We start from the raw sequence: 19,626 nt of genomic DNA, 5'->3' as shown, positions 1-19,626 counted from the left end.
TTATGTTAGTGTGAGTATCTGAGTATGTTTGTAGGAGTGTCTGTGTGTGCAAGTGTCTGAATGTGTGTATTAGTGTGAGTGCTCTGGATCCAGCTTCTTCCTTGTCCATGAGTTTCTAGTCTGTTTTTCCTAACTGTGTTATAGCCACAGCCTACCTTGGTGCACAGCCCTTTCCTGTATGCGCTAATCAGTCCTGTTTGCGCTTACCAGTCCAGCCAATTTTGTGTTCACACAAAAAAACACTTAATTCTGCTCATATTGAATAAACAGAAACTCATGGAATTTTGTAGTTTATAAGAAATATTTGTTTGAAAGATCTCTGAGTTTTGGTAGGATAATATATATATATATGTAATTAGGGCTTGATATCACGATGCTATCAATACAGTTCTACTGAAAAAAAAAACAATATATAATTTCCCGTGGGTAAAGTAAAAACTTTTCCTGGGAATCACACTTAAAAGAAAAGATACAGAAATTGTTGAAAATGTCCAGGTAACCCAGGAGGGAAATTTGTCCTGAACTTTAACACAAAATTATAAGCAATGTAACAACCTTAAATACAAGCATACAACAATTTAACAAACTCTTGACCCACACACAGAGTACTAAAATATTTCAAATGAAAGAGCCAACTTCCCTGTAAGCTGGAAGGCAAACTGCACCTTTGAAAAAACACCCCTTTGACCTTGACCATTACCCTTATAAAAGCCAACACAAAAAACAATAAAATAAATATATCACTTACAAGCACATTTATTATATCATGACAATAAAAGAACAAAGTTCATCTTACAGTTCACCTATTACAAAATTATGAACAAACTTTAAAGACAAATTTACAATAATCTTTTGGTCTAGACTGAAAACTTTCCGATGAAAGAAGCAGCCACCCTTTAACCCGGAAGGAAAATGTTACCTTTTGCAGGTCTACCCCAACCGCCACATATGGCTACTTTAGTAACTAGATGCAGCCCAACCATACCAAACAACGGCCTGGTCAACCATACATTGCAGATCTTGATTAAAATATCACAGCCTAAATTAATCTCATCAATATAGCAAAAATCTTCACAACGACCCTGCAACTCCATAATATCCTTTTGTTAACCTAAATTTTACAATCGTCCTGTTAATCTTGCCCCTTACCCTTTCTAGCATCTCAAAACCTGGAGATAATCACTAGACAAGCCTGGGCACACTTTGCAAAACTGCTGCTAACTACCCTTTAATTTCCCATATATTTTCTTAAACAGTTTTTTATTGAAATCTTTACAAAGGGTATAGAAAGTAATGCCAACCTTGTATTACATAGCAAAGATATGCAGCATACGTTGTTCACAGAATTGTCATCTCCAATCTCCTTGACCTTCTCCTTTTTCCTGTAGTAAAAAAACATCCAGAGAGTTTACCCCCAACAAAGTAACCAAACCCAATAAGCACTTAATAAACAAACAACTTATCTTCATCTCTTCACTTCATCCAATGGTCCAGTCTAGTTTGAAAAAGAGAATTACTGAAAAATCTAGTCCCAGCTTGGCTTCCTCCCCACAGTTATCTTGGTGGTAGCATTGAGACACAGAGTATTAAGGTACAAATTGTTTGGCCACCAGATTGCACACAGACATAGGACTTGCCCAGATTGTATCAACAGAAGTTGCAGCACCTAAATTACACACCGGGGACAAGGATTCAGTCCCCCCCCCCCATATTGCATCACACATTGGTGGTTGGCCACTGGCAAGTTGCATACAATACTAAGAGCTATAGTGAAACGTGTCATCTCTTATCCCGGTTTTAAAAGTATTGGTTGGTGTGGCAATGAACTTACCTATTATCATAATATACATCACTTTTGTCTTCGGCAGAGCCAAGATTGCACACATAAGGACATGTCCCAGCAACCAGATCGCACACAGACTTTTCTGCCCTCACGATGTGTTGCTAGTACAAGGTTTGGCAGACAGCAAACAACTTCTCAATAAAAACCAAGGAAGCAAGGGTATTGTTTGGACTCTTACTGACTTTACTTTTTATTAATTTGTAAAACTACAAAATATACAGAATTAGGAACATATATTAGAACATTGTACACATTCTCAAACTACAATGCATACAAGTGACAGGCATACATGACTATTCAAATAGAAAACAAAGGCCTAGCTAGCCAAGCTCATATCACCTTACTGACATGAAAATAATATATATCAACATGAAACAGTACTTAAATCAGTGAAAGTATATACTAATGCATTTAAAACAATGACTTACAGACTTACCCTATTTGCTCGATTATAATACAACCCCCCAAAATCTGAATATTAGTTGAGGTCTGATTATAAGATGACCCCGATTATAAGACGAGGGGTCTTTTTCAGAGCATTTGCTCTTATAATTGAGCAAATACGGTATCTGCAATTTTATTTAACAAATCAGTGGTACCAATAAGATATGACGGAATCTGAAAAGGGCGAAAAATCCTATCTAAAAAGATAGATAATGGACTAAATACAGAGTCCACCCCTGCTACAATGGGCCTACCAGGAGGTCGGGTCAATGATTCATGCACTTTAGGTAAAATATAAAGAACAGGTGTCATAGGAAATTCTTTAATCAAGAAATCCTTTAAAGCTCCATCAATGACATAATCCTGTACTGCATTGTCCACACCATCAAATATTAACCTTTTAATCTTTGGAAGAGGGTCTGCATTAAGTTCACAATAAGTGGCACTATCACTAAGTTGATTTTGAATTTCTTTAACATAAATCAATCTGATTTATTACCACAAGTGAACCCCCCTTATCAGCTAGCTTAAAAAACAATTTATCATAAATACGTGGCAGTTTCCCATGTTTAGGTTGTGTGGCCTGTCCGATATACAAAAGGGGGACAGAAACAAAAATGGTATAATCTTAAATCCCATTATACATGCGAATCATCTTATGTGGTTTATACACTTACGTGTCCTTGTAACCTTTTATATGTGGGAGAAACTACACTGAAGATCAAAAGTAGATTTCCCAAACATAAATCCACCATCAAATTAAGAAAATTGGATTTACCAGTCCCATCACACTTTGATGAGTTGAAACATAAATTGACGGACCTTAAATTTCGTGTTATTGAACAGGTGTCTAGACCTAAACAAGGGGGCGATCAAGTTAATATTCTTAAACAACGTGAACCACGATGGATTTATGATTGGATACATTATTTCCAAATGGACTTAATAGGGAATTAGATTTAATGCCATTTTTGTGAGCCTATGGCCATACCATCCTGAATACACCCAATCGTGTCTGATAATTAAATTATTTTGGAAAAATATATTTTTACATAATGACATTCTTATATATATTCATAAACTTAAGCATTATCCTTTATCTCTTTTAAATTCTGTTTATTTAAGCTCGACTGATGGTTATTCCGGGACACAGCTGGTTCTGTAGGTTTATTATATACTTCTTTGTAGATTTTGAGATTATGGAATATTTTTGACTAGTGTAGCTGCGTGGACAGACCAATCTTTAATATTGTATATTATGCTACAACTTTGTTACAGCAATATTTCTAGATCATGTGGTGTCTGTATTTGGAGTACAGTGTTGATTTTAAACTTGTGTATGCTTTTTTGATATAACAGATATATATTTGTAGGTTAATTTTTCACAAATGATACCTTCACTTTCATATTTATTCAGACTTTTAATACAATGATATTAATTTATATATACACATTGACTGGCTATCTTTGTCACATTATATATAAACTGTCACTTTAAATCATTATGTAAGATCGGGTGTGTCCGACCCCTTAATCACTTATTTTGCATAAATATTCGAGTGTGTGCACTTATGTTTCTATGGCTTGAGAAAGACCTGTGTGGAAACATCGCCTGCGTGGAAAAAAACAACAACTCACCTTACCATTTGAGTGCTGAGCCTCTGCTTCTTTATTTTGTATTTATTGAAGGTACCCTGCCTTGTGCACCATCTTACAACTGAGTGCTGTATTCCAACCTTTGTTTCTGAGCAGGCAGGAATGTCATAAGTACGCCAACAGTCAAAGCACGGGAAACACTGAATAATCATCAGAGTCCAGAGGCTGTTCACAGGTGAATGATCATTGCACCTTTGAATTTTTACTGCACTGGACTGTGATATAATATCATACAGATTCATTCAAGAACGTTAAAAAAAAAAAAAAAAAAAAAGTTTTTCAAACAAGATCTCCCGCAATATATAAAAAAATGTACAGCAGCATAGAAAAATAATTTCAATGTTTAATTCTCAATTGTACCAAAAGCATGATGTAACTACACACAGTGAGTAAGTCAAATTGAGACAAATCAAAATTAATTTTTCTACAAAAAAAAAAAAAAAAAGTTTGTTAGCTAAAGAACGTTGGTGTCTTCAGAGAAACTCAATTTGTGATGAAAAAAATGCAAGCACATAATCTCATTATTTTAGACATTTATAAAGTGCTCATAAACACATAAATGATTTATGTTACAAAAAAACTTTAGTACTTTAGTTCCCCTTAATCTCACAACTGAAATTATTATTTATTTTTTTAAAAAAGTGTAGCCCACACCCCTAATAGCCCTAAAGTTCTTCTTTTCTCTTTGATTTAGTTGAATGTTCTTCAATAAACTTGCTCAGTCCTTCTAGGTCTCTATTGCTGCCTTGAAATTTAATAGGGTTTTGTTTATCGTTTTTGGGAGCAAAATACATTGTAGGAAATCCTTCCACTTTGTACTTGTCATTGGGTATGTCGTTGGCAGTAGCATCCATTTTGGCTATAACAATGCCTTCCTGGGACTTGTATTTTTTACCCAAGTCATTATAAATTGGCTCCAGTGATTTACAATGTCCACACCAGGGAGCATAAAACTCTATCAGAACGTCTGACTTTGGGTCCATTACGATCTGTTCAAACGTTTTCCCCACGACTACTTTAACAGGTCCTTTGTTGTTTTTTGGCACAGGTTGTGACTTTACTATTGGACTAAGCTTTCCTACATTTAAAAAAAAAAAAAAAAAAAAGTCAGTAATTCAGGTGGATGACACCATACAAACACATCAGCACAACATACAAATTATTTGGTAAAATTAATATTATTTTAACTGTACCGTTTTAGAATGAAATCAAAGCCAAAAAATATTGCATACCCAACTAAAAATATGCTAAACTATCAACCCCACTGCCCCCAATGTGCTCCTTAATTCTGCTGTAGAGCAGGCAGCACTTCATAAATACTATTTGTGCGTAAACATACACATTTTACATGAAAGCAAAACATATATAAAAAATTCAAGCTAAAAACATGGAAAAAAAGAATGATGGAGAACATCAATGTCTACAAAATCATCTCACCTTTCTTAAATGCCACTACAAAGTCTCTAAGAGAATCCGTGTCAAATTCCTCTGGCTCTTTAGCATATTTCTTGCCACTTGCATCAAAAATTGCAACATTTACTTCCTCTCCACTTTCACTTAATCCCAAATCTTTCAGTTCAGATGTATAATCATCCTCGTTGGCAATCACAAAGGTGTACTCTGGGAAATCTTTTGCAACCGCCAAAACCTTACTTCTCCAGTACTGAGTGGCTTTAAAAAATAATATAGGATGCAGTTGATTTAAGAAGTGCAACACAATAAATGTAAATTAAAGAAATGATAAAAGATCATCATATATAAGCTATTTTCACGCATTACCATCCATAAAGGTCCATCAATTCTAAACAGGTGGATTCAAAATACATAAAATTTTCACAAAGCCACAAAACAAAGTTAACAAAATAGGCTTTTTGTCTATTTACATTAATGCAATCCAAATAATTCTGTAAACCATTTTAGTTATGTATAAATGAATACAGTCTTGCAAATGAGTAGTGAAAGAGGGTAATCGAAATCTACCTTTACGATAATCAAAGCTGAAGTCAACAGTGTAATAGACAACAACTAAGGGACGTTTCGTATATCTTTTAGCATCATTAGAAGTCTTCCTGTGACCAACCAAGGGTAGTGCATGCATTTTCACATGTTCCCTTATCTCTGCATCAGTAGAGGAGTCCTACAAGAGAGAGATTATGTAGCCAAATTAATACAAAAGACTGTTTTGTTTGCGACTTCATTAAATTGTTTTCTTCAATTGAGAACAATTTGGGTACAAGGTTTGAGGGCCCCACATTAATCTTATCTGCATACATGGGGGAGCACATAACCCTTCAAAGTGTGCATGGAACCCCTCCCCCCAAAAAAAATTGGCATGTGTGATATATTATTTTATTTATACAGCGCCAATTTACGCAGCATATGCACAGAAAAAAAAACTCCGGTATAGACTGGAAATGGTAATGGATTTAACCCCTTAACGTCCCTTGATGGGTCAGGCACGTCACGCAAAAACATGCCTGACACGTCATTTAATTAAAACAAGTTTCATTAAAACGATCACTTTCTTCGCTTAAAGGGTGTTGCTGTAATTCCTCGATGTCGAGGCATTCAGCAACACCGAGATCGGCATCAGGGACCATGTCTGGCCCCTCCCCGGGGCGTCAACACGGGCCATACACTGCATGGCGGCGGACTCCCATTTTAAAAGAGTTTAGGAGGCACCTCCTAAACCTCAATGGTGTCGCTGAAATGCCTCGATCACAAGGCATTCAGCGACACCGACCGATCACCCCAGGACTCACTGTAACCGTCACAACCGTCACTGCCACTCGCAAGATGGCGGCACGTCCTGTAAAAAAATTAAGTTGGAAAAGTTTACCAGAGGGTCTCTGGACCATCTAGAGAACTCTGGCTCCACTTGCAGGTTGAATACAGGTACTGCATTCAACCATGCAAGTCAATGGAGCCCAGCTTTCTAATCACTATGTGGAAGAAAAAAAAATGAAAAAAAGTGGTAACATTTAAAACTAATTATGCATCAGAGGAACCATCCAGTTACAGCAAAATGTAGAAAAAAGTCCAAGAAGAATAAAATAAAAAAATAAAGTTTATTATTATGAGCAAGTGCTAAAATTAGCGCTGTATCTTCCCATGGTATCTTGACATGGAAAGAGTTAATGTAAAAGCATTTCAAATATCCAATGGGTGTCAAAAAAAAAAAAAAGGTTTGATGGGGTAAATTGGAGTGGCCGTGCTCAAAGAGAGGGCGTGGGGGGGGGCACACTTCCAAAATGTGGCCTTTTAGCCCCCAAACACTAGACAAACCCATGCATGTGTGGTATCACTGTACTCGAGAGATGTTGAACACACACTGGGGTGTTTGATAGTGATGTATAACTGGAGCCATAAATTTATTAAAAAAAGAAAAAAAAAATACCACCGCAAAGGCTGGTGGTAGAATCTCATGCATGGAAAGGGTTGAAATACTACCATTTGAAATTCCTTGGGTGTCTAGTATTCAAAAATATATGGTTTGATGGGGTAAATTGAATTAGCTGGATTCAAAGATGGCCCTATTAGGACACGGGGCAGTAGGAGCAGATTTAAAAGTTCCAAGTAAAAAAATGTGCACCTCCTAAATGTGGTGTTTTACCGCCCAAACAACCCAACAAAATCATGCATGGGGAATAACTGTACTCGGGAGATGTTGCTGAACACATATTGGGGTGTTTTTTAGTGATTTAAAAAAAAAAAATTACTACCACAAAGTTTGAAAAAAGGGTAGTAGTAGAATTAGTGGCCTGCTTCAAAGATACCCGAAATAGCACACGGGGGAAGAATTACCAGATTTGGAAAAAATGCTTTTGAAATAGCAAAGTACTTATTGCCCAATAACTTGCAGAAAAAAAAGCAAAATACCCCCCCCCCTCCCCCCCCAAAAAAACCATAAAAACTCAGGCCAAATAGAATCTATTTAGCAGGTTTTTTCATTAGCTTTTTTTGGTGAGTAAAACATTTTTCGGGTAAAAGTCAGAAAATTTGTTTTACAGTCCACCAACAAGACACACAAAAATACTATTCTCACATTTTCTAGTACTTACTTTGAATTTATAAATATGCTTTTTTGGCTCATATTTTGACTGGAATCTTTCTGGTTGCATAACAACAAGCTGACCAGGTGACACTTTCAGGAACTTCACAATTTCAGGGCTGAAGGTATGGTAAAATTTATAGTCTTCTCTTAAGTTGTTTGCTGAAAAGCAAAAATTAAAAATTAAAAAAAAAAAAAAATGTTCAAAGTTAAAGCAACCCAAACAAAATAATTCACAAAATGTAGTTATGAAATATGGTAGATATTTTATAGCTGACTAATTTATATAGATCACTTTAGCCCCCCTTTATATAGATTTCCTTGCGACATAAAAAGAAAGTTACCTGTGTGTCTCATATGTTTTTTCAGAAGTATTGAATTGTACTGTTAAGAGTGCAGCCTTGGCACTTTATTATTTTTTATTTTTATACAGAGAAATCAGTTTAAGGTCATACACAAGATTTCAAAATTCATACCCGCATCTTGATAAAGCTGGTATGCGGTCTCATCTTCTCCATTAAAAACAGCAATTACTACAACATCATCTCCATCTCTCAAGAATTCTTGTACCTGCTTCACAGCTTGGATTTGTTTTGATGGAGGGCCAGCCTGTTCGATCATGTAGTCAACAATACCTAAAAAGAAAATGTGTTTTAAAGGAAAACAAGCAAACTACAACAGTATAGTCTGGTGCTTGTTATTTTTAATTGTCTGGAATCCACACACACACCTAGTATTGTGTAAAAAGTAGAATATACTCCTGCTTTGTTTCTTACAGTACTGTTTTTGCCCCCAGAGGTCCAGCAACCAATAGAGGGCAGGCACCTTCTTGTCCAGGTGGTAAATGTAGTGAAATGACACACACACACACACACACACACACACCTTTCCTGAGGTCAGTCTTCATAGCTTCTCACACACTGTGTCAGGAGCCATGCTATCAATTGGGCTTGCCATGGTGACAGTTCAGTGGAGTCAAGTAACAACGTTTCATGACCTCATTGAGCTCCTGCCTCTGCTACCAGGCTGGTCCAGTGTGGTTAGAATTAGGAGTGGTTATGAGAGTAATTGGGCCTTTGAATCCCCCAGGCCAGCCCACCCCTGCAGACAACTGTGGGTCTCACTTTTAGTGAAGCTAAGATCAAATAAATAGACAGAGCTGTTAACACTGAATTACATATTTTAAGCCTCACCGTATTTTTCTCTTGGTCCATTGTAGTCAAAAGCTTTTCCCTTTCGGAATATCTTTAGTGTTGGATACCCAGATACTCCATACTTGGTGGCAAGGTCTGGTTCGACAGTTGCATCCACTTTTGCTAATGGTATGGCTGGTGTGTGTTTACTAAGCTCCTGTGCTGCCTTTTCATATTCCGGGGCAAGTTTCTTACAATGTCCACACCTAGAAGAAATCATGCATTTTTCATTACATATTTAATTGGGCTTACATCACTATGGATACAAAATAAATTAAATCCTTTACAAACAAGCAGATATCATGCCAACAGAATAGATTCCTGCACACATACATAGATCACACAGTACTGCTGGACAGAAGCACGGAATGTTTACTTAACTATTGGCTACCTCATGACTTGTATAAAACCGAGGCATCCAACAGAAGACAAGACACAGCAATGGAAGTCAACCTACTGTTTACGCAGTTTTCTTATAACAAATGTGAGACTGAAACGTTGAGAAATATTAAATCTACCAAACTTTACCAACACACGCCACTATTGTATTTTAAACAATAATTGCATTACTTCTAATTGGTACATACCATGGTGCATAAAATTCAACCAATATAATGTCGGCATTATCTACAACATCATCAAAATTATCTTTTGTTAACACAATCGTTGCTTCAGGAGGTGGTTTCCAGTCAGGTTGAGAGATTTCTTTCACTTTTGCTACAATGGCTATAGAAAGAAGACAGAAAAACATTGTTATGGTTTACTAGAGCATTAATTATTATTGTTTAACATAAAAATCTACATTATGCAATAATGCCATATTTAACCCAGTTGCTCATGTACTCTATTTCCTTAAGTAAACTTTAGTATCAAGTCTCATAAAGGTTTTCAGAAGTGCTCGGTCCTTATAATATATGCAGTCACAATTTTTAAGCCTTTTATGGCAGCTGGCTTATTTATAAAAGTAATTGGTTGCCCTGGACTAAATTCCTACTATAGGCACAGTTATAGCTGAAAGTTAGTAAACAACTTAAAAGTTTTCTTTAAAATATAGTTACTATATTATTTGTGTGATTTTATTATAAATGGTCAGTTCAGCATCTATCGCTGAACGAAAATATGCATGAGCTGTAAAGATGAACATTGCAGAATTACAACTTCCCACCTAAATATGTACAGACATGCAAATGTGCCATTCTCCACTATATATTAGTCATTGATGCCGCAGCAGGTGCTACAGTAAATACGGCATGTATCTTACCTTCCTCGGTTCTTGGACCATCGTAGTCCACTGCCTGGCCTTTCTTGAGGATCTTGATGGTTGGGTAGCCACTAATGTCATATTTGGCAGCAGCCGCTGTTGCTACTGTTGCATCAACTTTAGCAACAGGGATAGGAGGATCATTCTCCTTCAGGGTCTTTGCAATTTTCTCATATTCTGGGGCAAACTGCTTGCAGTGTCCACACCTAACACATGAAAAATGCATCCTCTATTGATGATGGTAATGCTTACTTATACTGTACAAAATGACATATTTGATAAGTACTTATTTTAACCCCTTCCGTACCGGGACGTACCAGGTACGTCATTGATGATGCGCGGTCCGGTGTCACTACGGACGCTGGGATCACAAGGGGCGGCTGCTAGCGGCCAATGGGTGTCCCCAGCGATCCGTAGCAGCCATTCCCCCTCAATTCCGTGCACGTGATCGCTTTGAAGCGAATCACGAACGCAGAATTAAAATATTTAAATAAAACTGCGGTCTTCAAGGGAAGACGCAGTACGAGGACGCCGGTCCTGAAGGGGTGAAGTCAGTCTAAGTCACAAAAAAAACACAACAGTTCCCTGGATATTTAGACATATATGGGGGCAGAGTAGCATATAGGGGGTATAAGGCAAGCTGGGGGTGAGATATGCATAACTGGGCAAAAATAGTTTACATTAATATTTACTAGTAAAGCTTTTTTTGGTATTTTTGGGGTTCTTGTTAAAATATAGCTTTAATTATTATGTCAGTTAAATAATAAGGCAAATTGTGAAATGCCATTGTGATAAAGAGATGAAAGTGTTAATGGCACATCTTAATGTAAATTATAAGTTTTTACTTTAAATAAAAAAAAAAATATATAAAAATTTTTCGTTTAACACCCGATTAATAGAAAAAAATAATCGGCCAACTAATCGATTATGAAAATAATCGTTAGTTGCAGCACTAAAAGTAAGGTAATTCAAAACTTGAACCTACCAAAACAAAAGAAAGGAACAGAAAAAGTCAATGTATTAATTTAAATTACAAACTAAACAAAAGTGAATGCAAAAGGTGCCACTGGGTGCATCAGCCATCATCAACTGTTATAACGCAAAATGGAATGCTCACTGCCGATATTTATGGCAACTCTGACCTTCAGATGTCACATAATTAAAACTAGGGCTGAAACAACGAATCGATAACATCGATAATAATCGATAACGGGAATCGTTGTCGACGATTTCCGTTATCGATTAATCGAGTGATCGATTCGTTGTTGGAGCACTCGGCTCCTTTTACTTACCTCCGCGAGCGTTCCCCGCTTCCGCTACACGCGCCTTCTTTTAGTTGCGGTTCGCTCTGTGCGAGTGGCTCCGTTCGCACAGAGCGATTCGCTCTGTGCGAGTGGCTCGCTCTGTGCGAGTGGCTCGCTCTGTGCGAGTGGCTCGCTCTGTGCGAGTGGCTCGCTCTGTGCGAGTGGCTCGCTCTGTGCGAGTGGCTCGCTCTGTGCGAGTGGCTCCGTTCGCACAGAGCGGTTCGCTCTGTGCGAGTGGCTCCATTCGCACAGAGCGATTCGCGGGGGTGGGGATGCAGGGCAGGGTGTGAGTGTGGGGGCAGGGCAGGAGACTGGGGCAGGGCAGAGTTGGAGACTGGGTGCAGGGCAGAGTGTGAGTGTGGGTGCAGAGCAGAGTGGGTGCAGGGTGTGAGTGTGGGGGCAGGGCAGAATGTGGGGGCAGGGCTGGGTGCAGGGCAGAGTTGGAGACTGGGTGCAGGGACACAGTGCAAAGTGCTGGGTGCAAAGTGCCAGTGCTGGGTGCAAAGTGCCAGGGCTGGGTGCAAAGTGCCAGGGCTGGGTGCAAAGTGCCAGGGCTGGGTGCAAAGTGCCGGGTGCAAAGTGCCAGGGCTGGGTGCAAAGTGCCAGGGCTGGGTGCAAAGTGCCAGGGCTGGGTGCAAAGTGCCAGGGCTGGGTGCAAAGTGCTGGGTGCAAAGTGCCAGGGCTGGGTGCAAAGTGCCGGGTGCAAAGTGCCAGGGGTGGGGCAAAGTGCTGGGTGCAAAGTGCCAGGGCTGGGTGCAAAGTGCCGGGTGCAAAGTTTCTTGAACAGTAATAGTCCACCTCTTTTCAGAATGTTTGGGGTTATTTTGTTTCATAAATATTGTGTTTGGGTTTTTGTACTTTGAAAATATTGTTTTTTTATTACATCATAACAAAATAAGAATGTTAATGTAAATTTTAAGTTGTTTTTTAACATCCAGTTCATTAAATTATTTTAAATAAACGAAAAATTTGCATATTGTTTTTTTTTATCCGATTAATCGATTAATCGAAAAAATAAATCTGCCAACTAATCGATTATTAAAATAATCGTTAGTTGCAGCCCTAATTAAAACATGACTTTAGCATAAGCTATACCCACATTATAGTGAATAGAGCCCTTAGTAATGTGCACCATTTGTTGCTCATAAAAATAAAATTCAAAAAAGTATATACTGCTCTAGTATACACCAACACTTCTCCCAACTGTTCAGTGCACTCGTATATATGCAGCCTAGTGAATATTTTTCAGAATGGTGTATGTTCTTATGTAAAGCAAAACACTCCAGAGTGAGCATCAACAAATCCTGGACCACATTACATAAATAAGACATTTTATTCAGGATGTTAAGCGGGTGTGTTAACTTAATTTTCAAACTTGCTGTATTAGTCTTTAACAATTTTAAGGAATTGTCATCCTAGAGAGAGTTGTAAAGACCCACGTTTCAATTCAAGACAACTAGTTGACTGGCTAGTAAAGTAGAACTCTGCCCAAACAAGATATCCTGCTACCAAAACAGGATTTAAAACAGAATAAATGTAAAAAAATAATAAAAGGTTAAAATAAACAAAATACCCACCAAGGAGCATAGAATTCTAGCAGCACAGTGTCTTTATCAGCAACATATATATCAAAGTTGGTATCCGTAAGAACTAACACATCATTTTCTTCTTTCACTTCACCATCATCATCAACAGCATGGTCGTCGTCATCATCATCATCATCATCATCGTCGTCAACACCCTCTTTTGCTTCAGTTTCTAAAAGGAAAAGTTAAAAGAATGGTTTGAAATTTGAAAAAAAAAAAAACCTGGACAAGTTTATTAGACTTCTTTTTAAGGCAAAACACAGCATAGATTTCAGTTTTGGTGAAGGACTGGGAGGGGCCAGTAAATGTTAAAAATAACAAACCATACTGAATACAGTGTAATAGTGGTTGGGTTCAGACCATTCCCTTAAATGGTTTTGTAGATGTACGATATATTCATTTTAAACTGCAGATAAAAATACTATATATTTTGTCCTTTTTTGCATTTTATAGCAGCGCTGCAGCATTGGTACTTAAGAGTGCATTGGTTTTTTTTTTGGAGCAATATTCAGCTTCCCCTCCTGCCGCTCACACTTGTAATCAGTTTATGGGTGGTATAGCGGAAGCACTGAGAATTTACAGGTGGCATAGAGGAAGTGAAAAGCAATGTTAACCGGGCTTTCCTCATCTTGTTGTATGGGTTAGGATCTTTGATTTCAGGATATATACAAACCGATCTGGTACCAAGATATTAACAGCAGATCCTGGTGTCATGTGTTCTCCAGGTAAGCGACACACATGCACCTGGCCATCCACCTGATGTAAAACAAAACCTGATTCATCAGACCAGGCTATCTTCTTCGAAGTTCTTATGCTCACGTGCCCATTGTAGGCGCTTTCGGCAGTGGTCATACGTAACAAACTGTGTTCTGACACTTTTCTATCAGAAGCAGCATTAACTTTTTCAGAAATTTAAGCTACAGTAGCTCGCCTGTTGGGTTTGACCACATGGGCCAGCCTTCACCCCCCATGTCCATCAATTAGCTTTGGCCACCTATGTCCCTGACGCCTGTTCACAGATTTTCCTTCCTTTGACCACTTTTAATATTGACTACTGCAGACTGGGAACACCCCACAAGCTGCAGTTTTTAAGATGCTCTGACCTAGATGTCTAGCCATCCTTATGCTTGCCCATTTTTCCTGTTTTAACACATCAAGGATGAAATGTTTACTTACTGCCTAATATATCCACAATAACAAGATTATGAGTGTTATCACTTTACCCGTCAGTGGTCATAATGTTATGGCTGATCGGTGTATATTTTCTAACTGCATGGTCACAGGATAAAGTAAGCAATTATATGGGGCCCATTAACAAAACTAAGGCATTCTTACCTATAATAAAGAAAGCCAAAGGAAATGTCATTATTTGGAAGGAACTCACATTTTGAATGGGTAATGTCCCCACTTTAAGAACGTGTAAGCCATCTTTATATGTGAGCTAGACATGTTCCAATTGTCTTTTCTGGGAACAACTTTGTGGGCACTTTAATACGATCGCTCTTTGCAAACAGAACGCCTAAATCCTTTATATTATCCCACTGAGACAATTTCTTGGCGCAACAGACACTCCATGGAGTGCATTGTTCTACAGCAATTACATACCACATTCCCCTGAGACACATAATTATAGCTACATTTTTATAGTAAATTGCTGTTGCTTTACACTCAACACGGGTAAACTGCTTAATGTGATGTTACTACAAACACAGCAAGTGACACACCAAAATATATTTTACGTTTAAAATATGTAAAAAACAAAAAAACAAACAAACCCAAAACTATGTTATATATCACAAAAAAACTGCTTGCATAGGGTTAGCTAAGAGAAGCTCAGGCTCAACTGATAACAAAACCTGGTTAAACTCAAGCAGTAGCTGTGATTTCTGAGAGCGGGTTTCTAGTACATACTGCTGAGAGCCAAACATTTATATATAGTCTCATTCTTTAGAGTGGAAGCAAAAGCAGATTAGGGATCCTATATTAAAGCACTTTTGCTGGAGAAACCGGCCACTGAACGGTGAAGTAAAGGTGTTGAAACCACAACGCTCCCTTTAGTGAATAAACCCCATAGCCTGGCACTGCATGATATAAGCTCTGCAATTAGACATGTCTTGACTGTTTAGAAGTTGGTGATTGCTAGGGAACCAACCGTCTATCCAAGGAGTTTGTGAAATATAACCAAGTTTTTACAGCATGCAATACACGGCACAGGTAAGAATATCCCTTCCAACTTTCTATCATCAATTGTACTAGCATGGCACTAGCATGAAATACATGTCTCATCAAAACTATTGGCCACAATTCCTTGTAAAAAGCTTATAACTGTTTTGGGATGCCTACCTTTCTCTTCTTGATCACAGGCTACTATGGCAATATGTGCCAAGCCCAGAAGAAGCAAGATGAGCCAGGCTTTCTTCAGATTCATCCCTGCAGACACTCACACCTTTACCGAAGTTACCCCAAGTGCTACCCCTACTCCTCCAAAAAATATACAAAAAAAACCCTTGGCAACGCCCCTCCAGGAAGTCTCCCTGTACGATTGGCGTGAGACAACACGGGGGAAATTGTGATGTGATCCAATCACAGCCCGGCTTTTTTTTTCGCCCAATACCACACCCCTATGCCGTTATCCCCTCTCCCTGGCTAAAATAATGCAACTGATTTTATACACGTCTGGTTTGACCAATACTATTTAATGTCTAGCTCATTAACAAATTCATCCAGAATCGTATCTAAAGTACTGGAATGCCAACATTCTTCCGCCCTGCTTTGCATGCCGAGAGGTGACAAGGATCCAGTTGCATGGGGCACGAACTCTGAGCTGCGCTTCACCCATTGGCTGCTCGACCCAACTACCAATCGCGAGCTGCCACTTTTGCAAAGGACACCAAAAGATGGGCGTGTCTTAGAAATGTCATGGGGAACATGTCGCTGTCTCATAGGTTCGGTATGAAAAAGAGGCGTGGGAAGTCGTTTTACGCCTTAATAGAGCGACGTGATAAATCCCACAGGAAACAAATCTATATGTTTGTTGAAAGGTGTATCGTTGGAGGAGTTACACGTGTAGTTGAAGATGCGGTACAAATGCTCCACTTCGTTATTTTCCTATATTGCGGTGTACGTGCAGAAATTACGTGAGGTTGCTGCAGCAGGGTTTAGTGTCGTGGGAAGTATGTTACCATAAAATTCATGTATATCTAATCATTATAAACAATTTGTGAATGGCTCCTTCGTGAATTGAATCAACAACACCACCACCATCAATAGCAGTATAGCTTTGCTAATGTGTTTAATGTAGAAACACATTATTGATCCATACTTACCTAATCTGTGTTAGGGTAAAAGATCACCTACTATTATACTGATTTATGACAGGGGTGTCCAAGTTTTTTCTGTAGCGGGCCACTTAATCAAAAATGTATGTGTGCGTGGGCCGGACTAATTTTTCACTGAGAGAAAATATGGCCTTTAACCCCTTGATGACAATTGCCGGTCCGGGCACGTCACGGAACGACAAATGACGTGCCAGGACCGGCACGTCATTAAACGGGTGCAGAAAGCGATCTATTTTCGCTTTCTGCACCGAAACGGCGTTGCTGTAATGCCTCGACCTCGACGCATTCAGCAACGCCATTATCGGCACAAAGGGGCCATCTCTGGCCCCTCCCCGGGGCGTCAACATCCGCCATACTTTGTATGGCGGCGGACGCCCGTTTTAAAAGCGTTTAGGAGGCGATCAACGATCGCCTCCTAAACTTAAATGGTGTCGCTGGAATGCCTCGATCGGGAGGCATCCAGCGACACCAAACACTTACCTTTGGATGGGCTGTGACCGCTCCGGAGAGCGGTCACAGCCGCAGCTGCCGGTGATCTTAGCCATCTGCAAGATGGCGGCGGTCCGGGAAAATTCAATACAGAAACAAAGTCTAAAAAGTTCGCTAGACGGTCTCCAGACCCTCTAGAGAACTCTGGCTCCACTTGCAGGTTGAATATAGGTACTGCATTCAACCATGCAAGTCAATGGAGCTCAGCTTTCTAATCACAGTGTGATTAGAAAAAATAAATTAAAAATAAAATTAATAATAATTAGAAAAAAAACAGTAAAATGTAAAAATAATTTCCCACTGATGTCACTATCAGGGGAACCTTCAAGTTGAAAAAAAATGTTAAAAAAAAAAAAAAAAAGGCAAAAAAAAATATATATATATAAAAAATATATTTTTGTGAGCAAGTCCTAAAATTAGCATATTAGCTTAAAACAATTCTCGCATGGAAAGAGTTAAAATACTGGCATATTAAATGCCCATGGGGTGTCTACTTTTAAAAAATGGATGATTTGATGGGGTAAATGGAATTGGCCGGGTTCAACAAGGTCCCAATTAACACGGGGGGAAGGATGGCCACACATCTAATTTCCAATTAGAAAAATGCACACGTACCAAATGTGGCCTTTTAGTTCCCCCCAAAAATGACAAACCCATGCATGTGGGGTATCACTGTACTCAGGAGATGTTGCTGAACACATATTGGGGTGTCGTGTGACAGCGGCATATACCAGGAGCTGTAAATTCATACATAAAGTAGGTGTGTGTGGGAAAAATACACACACAAAAATACTACTGCAAACTTTAAAAAAATGCTGGTGGTAAAATGTGTGCATGCAAAGAGTTAAAATACCAGCATTTAAAATACCCTGGGGTGTCTAGTTTTCAAAAATATATGGTTTTGTTGGGCATACTGAAATGGCCCGGCTCAAAGATGTACCAAATAGGGCACGGGCAGTGGATCCCCAAATGCCAAAGTTCAACATTGAAAAATGTGCATGCCCCAAATGTGGCTCTTTTGCCCCCGAACAGCCAGGCAAAATCATTCATGTGGGGTATCACTGCGCTCAGGAGATGTTGCTGAACACATATTGGGGTGTTTTGTGATAGTGACATATACGAGAACTTTTTAATTCATACCTGAAGTAAAATGTGTGTGACAAAACAAATGGAAAAAAATGACTATCACAAAGTTTGACAAAGACTGGTGGTAGATATGGTGCATGGAAAGAGTTAAAATACTAGCATTTGAAATACCCTGGGGTGTCTAGTTTTCAAAAATATATAGCTTTATTGGGCACACTGAAATGGCCCGGCTCAAAGATGTACCAAATAGGGCATGGGCAGTGGATCCCCAAATGCCAAAGTGCAACATTTAAAAATGTGCATGCCCCAAATGTGGCCCTTTTGCCCCCAAACAGCCAGGCAAAATCATTCATGTGAGGTATCGCTGTACTCAGGAGATGTTGCTAAACACATATTGGGGTGTTTTTTGATAGTGACATATACCAGAACCTGTTTATTTATACCTAAAGTAAAATGTGTGTGAAAAAACAAATGCAAAAAAATTACTACCATAAAGTTTGACAAAGGCTGATGGTAGAATAAGTGCTTGGAAAGGGTTAAAATACCAGCATTTGGAATAGCCTGGGCTGTCTAGTTTTCAAAAATATATGACTTGATGGGGTAAATTGCATTGGCCGGCTTCAAAGATACCCGAAATGGCACATGGGGGGAAGAATTACCAGATTTGGAAAAAATGGCTTTGAAATAGCAAAACGGTACCTGTACTTATTGCTCCATAACGTGCAGAAAAAAGCAAAAAAACATAAAAACATTGGGTATTTCTAAACTCAGGACAAATAGTAGAATCTATTTAGCAGGTTTTTTCATTACCTTTTATAGATGAGTAAAAGATTTTTCAACTAAAAGTTAGAAACAGTCATTTTTTTCAAAATTTTTCACCATATTTTATACTTTTTTTAATAGTAAATAATATGATACAATCAAAACAATGTCATCTAAAGAAAGCCCTTCTTGTCCTAAAAAAACAATATCTAATGTGTGTGGGTTCAGTAAACGGGAAAGAAGAAAATTACAGCTAAACACGAGCAGCGCAGAAATGTTAAAACGGCCATTGTCACGAAGGGTACAAAAAGTAAAATCAGCCTTTGTCACGAAGGGGTTAAGCTTTAAAATGCATATTAATACAGGGTTAATTTGGCGATAATGAAAAAAGTAGTGGAAAAGTTTTTTTGATCAACTTTTATATGCTATTCTATCAATACTAAATTACTTGAACAGTAAAACAAAGTCAGTCCACACTGTGGGTACAAGATGGATTTAAGCTATCTGATGTACACTGGAGGTATGGCCAGATTAAGAGCATCACGGGCCTGGTGCTGAGGATTTTGGTGGCCATTTTATGGAAATAAATAAAAAAGACAGAATCTTCACTCAT

General features: G+C 38.5%; 1 protein-coding gene across 2 annotated transcripts; it reads right to left on the bottom strand.

Annotated features, from left to right (window-relative positions):
* Nucleotides 1-4,608: 4,608 nt before the first annotated feature.
* On the bottom strand, nucleotides 4,609-15,766 carry LOC149283184 (protein disulfide-isomerase A4-like). Of its 2 annotated transcripts, none has more exons than XM_089497887.1 (10): nucleotides 15,682-15,766; nucleotides 13,330-13,510; nucleotides 10,449-10,654; nucleotides 9,775-9,913; nucleotides 9,188-9,393; nucleotides 8,471-8,629; nucleotides 8,005-8,156; nucleotides 5,924-6,080; nucleotides 5,381-5,614; nucleotides 4,609-5,021 (listed from the first exon to the last, which is right to left on the bottom strand). In XM_089497887.1, the coding sequence occupies exons 1-10, from the start codon at nucleotides 15,764-15,766 to the stop codon at nucleotides 4,609-4,611; spliced, it is 1,932 nt and encodes a 643-aa protein (XP_089354013.1). The 2 variants fall into 2 exon arrangements, with proteins under 2 accessions (XP_089354013.1, XP_089354015.1); XM_089497889.1 differs by having other exon boundaries at nucleotides 13,330-13,495.
* Between the last annotated feature and the right edge of the window lie 3,860 nt (nucleotides 15,767-19,626).

This window comes from Sceloporus occidentalis, unplaced genomic scaffold (genome assembly GCF_023333645.1).
Source record: "Sceloporus occidentalis isolate IW3139 unplaced genomic scaffold, rSceOcc1.0.p SCAF_110, whole genome shotgun sequence".
Lineage (NCBI taxonomy): Eukaryota > Metazoa > Chordata > Lepidosauria > Squamata > Phrynosomatidae > Sceloporus > Sceloporus occidentalis.
This window is presented reverse-complemented; position numbering and strand designations above follow the sequence as displayed.

Excerpts from the sequence above, each read along its gene's own strand:
- LOC149283184 (XM_089497887.1), bottom strand. The coding sequence starts at position 15,766 with ATGAATCTGAAGAAAGCCTGGCTCATCTTGCTTCTTCTGGGCTTGGCA. Across the intron at positions 9,394-9,774 it reads GTTGAATTTTATGCACCATG|GTGTGGACATTGTAAGAAAC; the intron begins GTATGTACCAAT and ends GATTTCTTCTAG. Across the intron at positions 5,022-5,380 it reads TGTAGTGGCATTTAAGAAAG|GAAAGCTTAGTCCAATAGTA; the intron begins GTGAGATGATTT and ends TTTTAAATGTAG.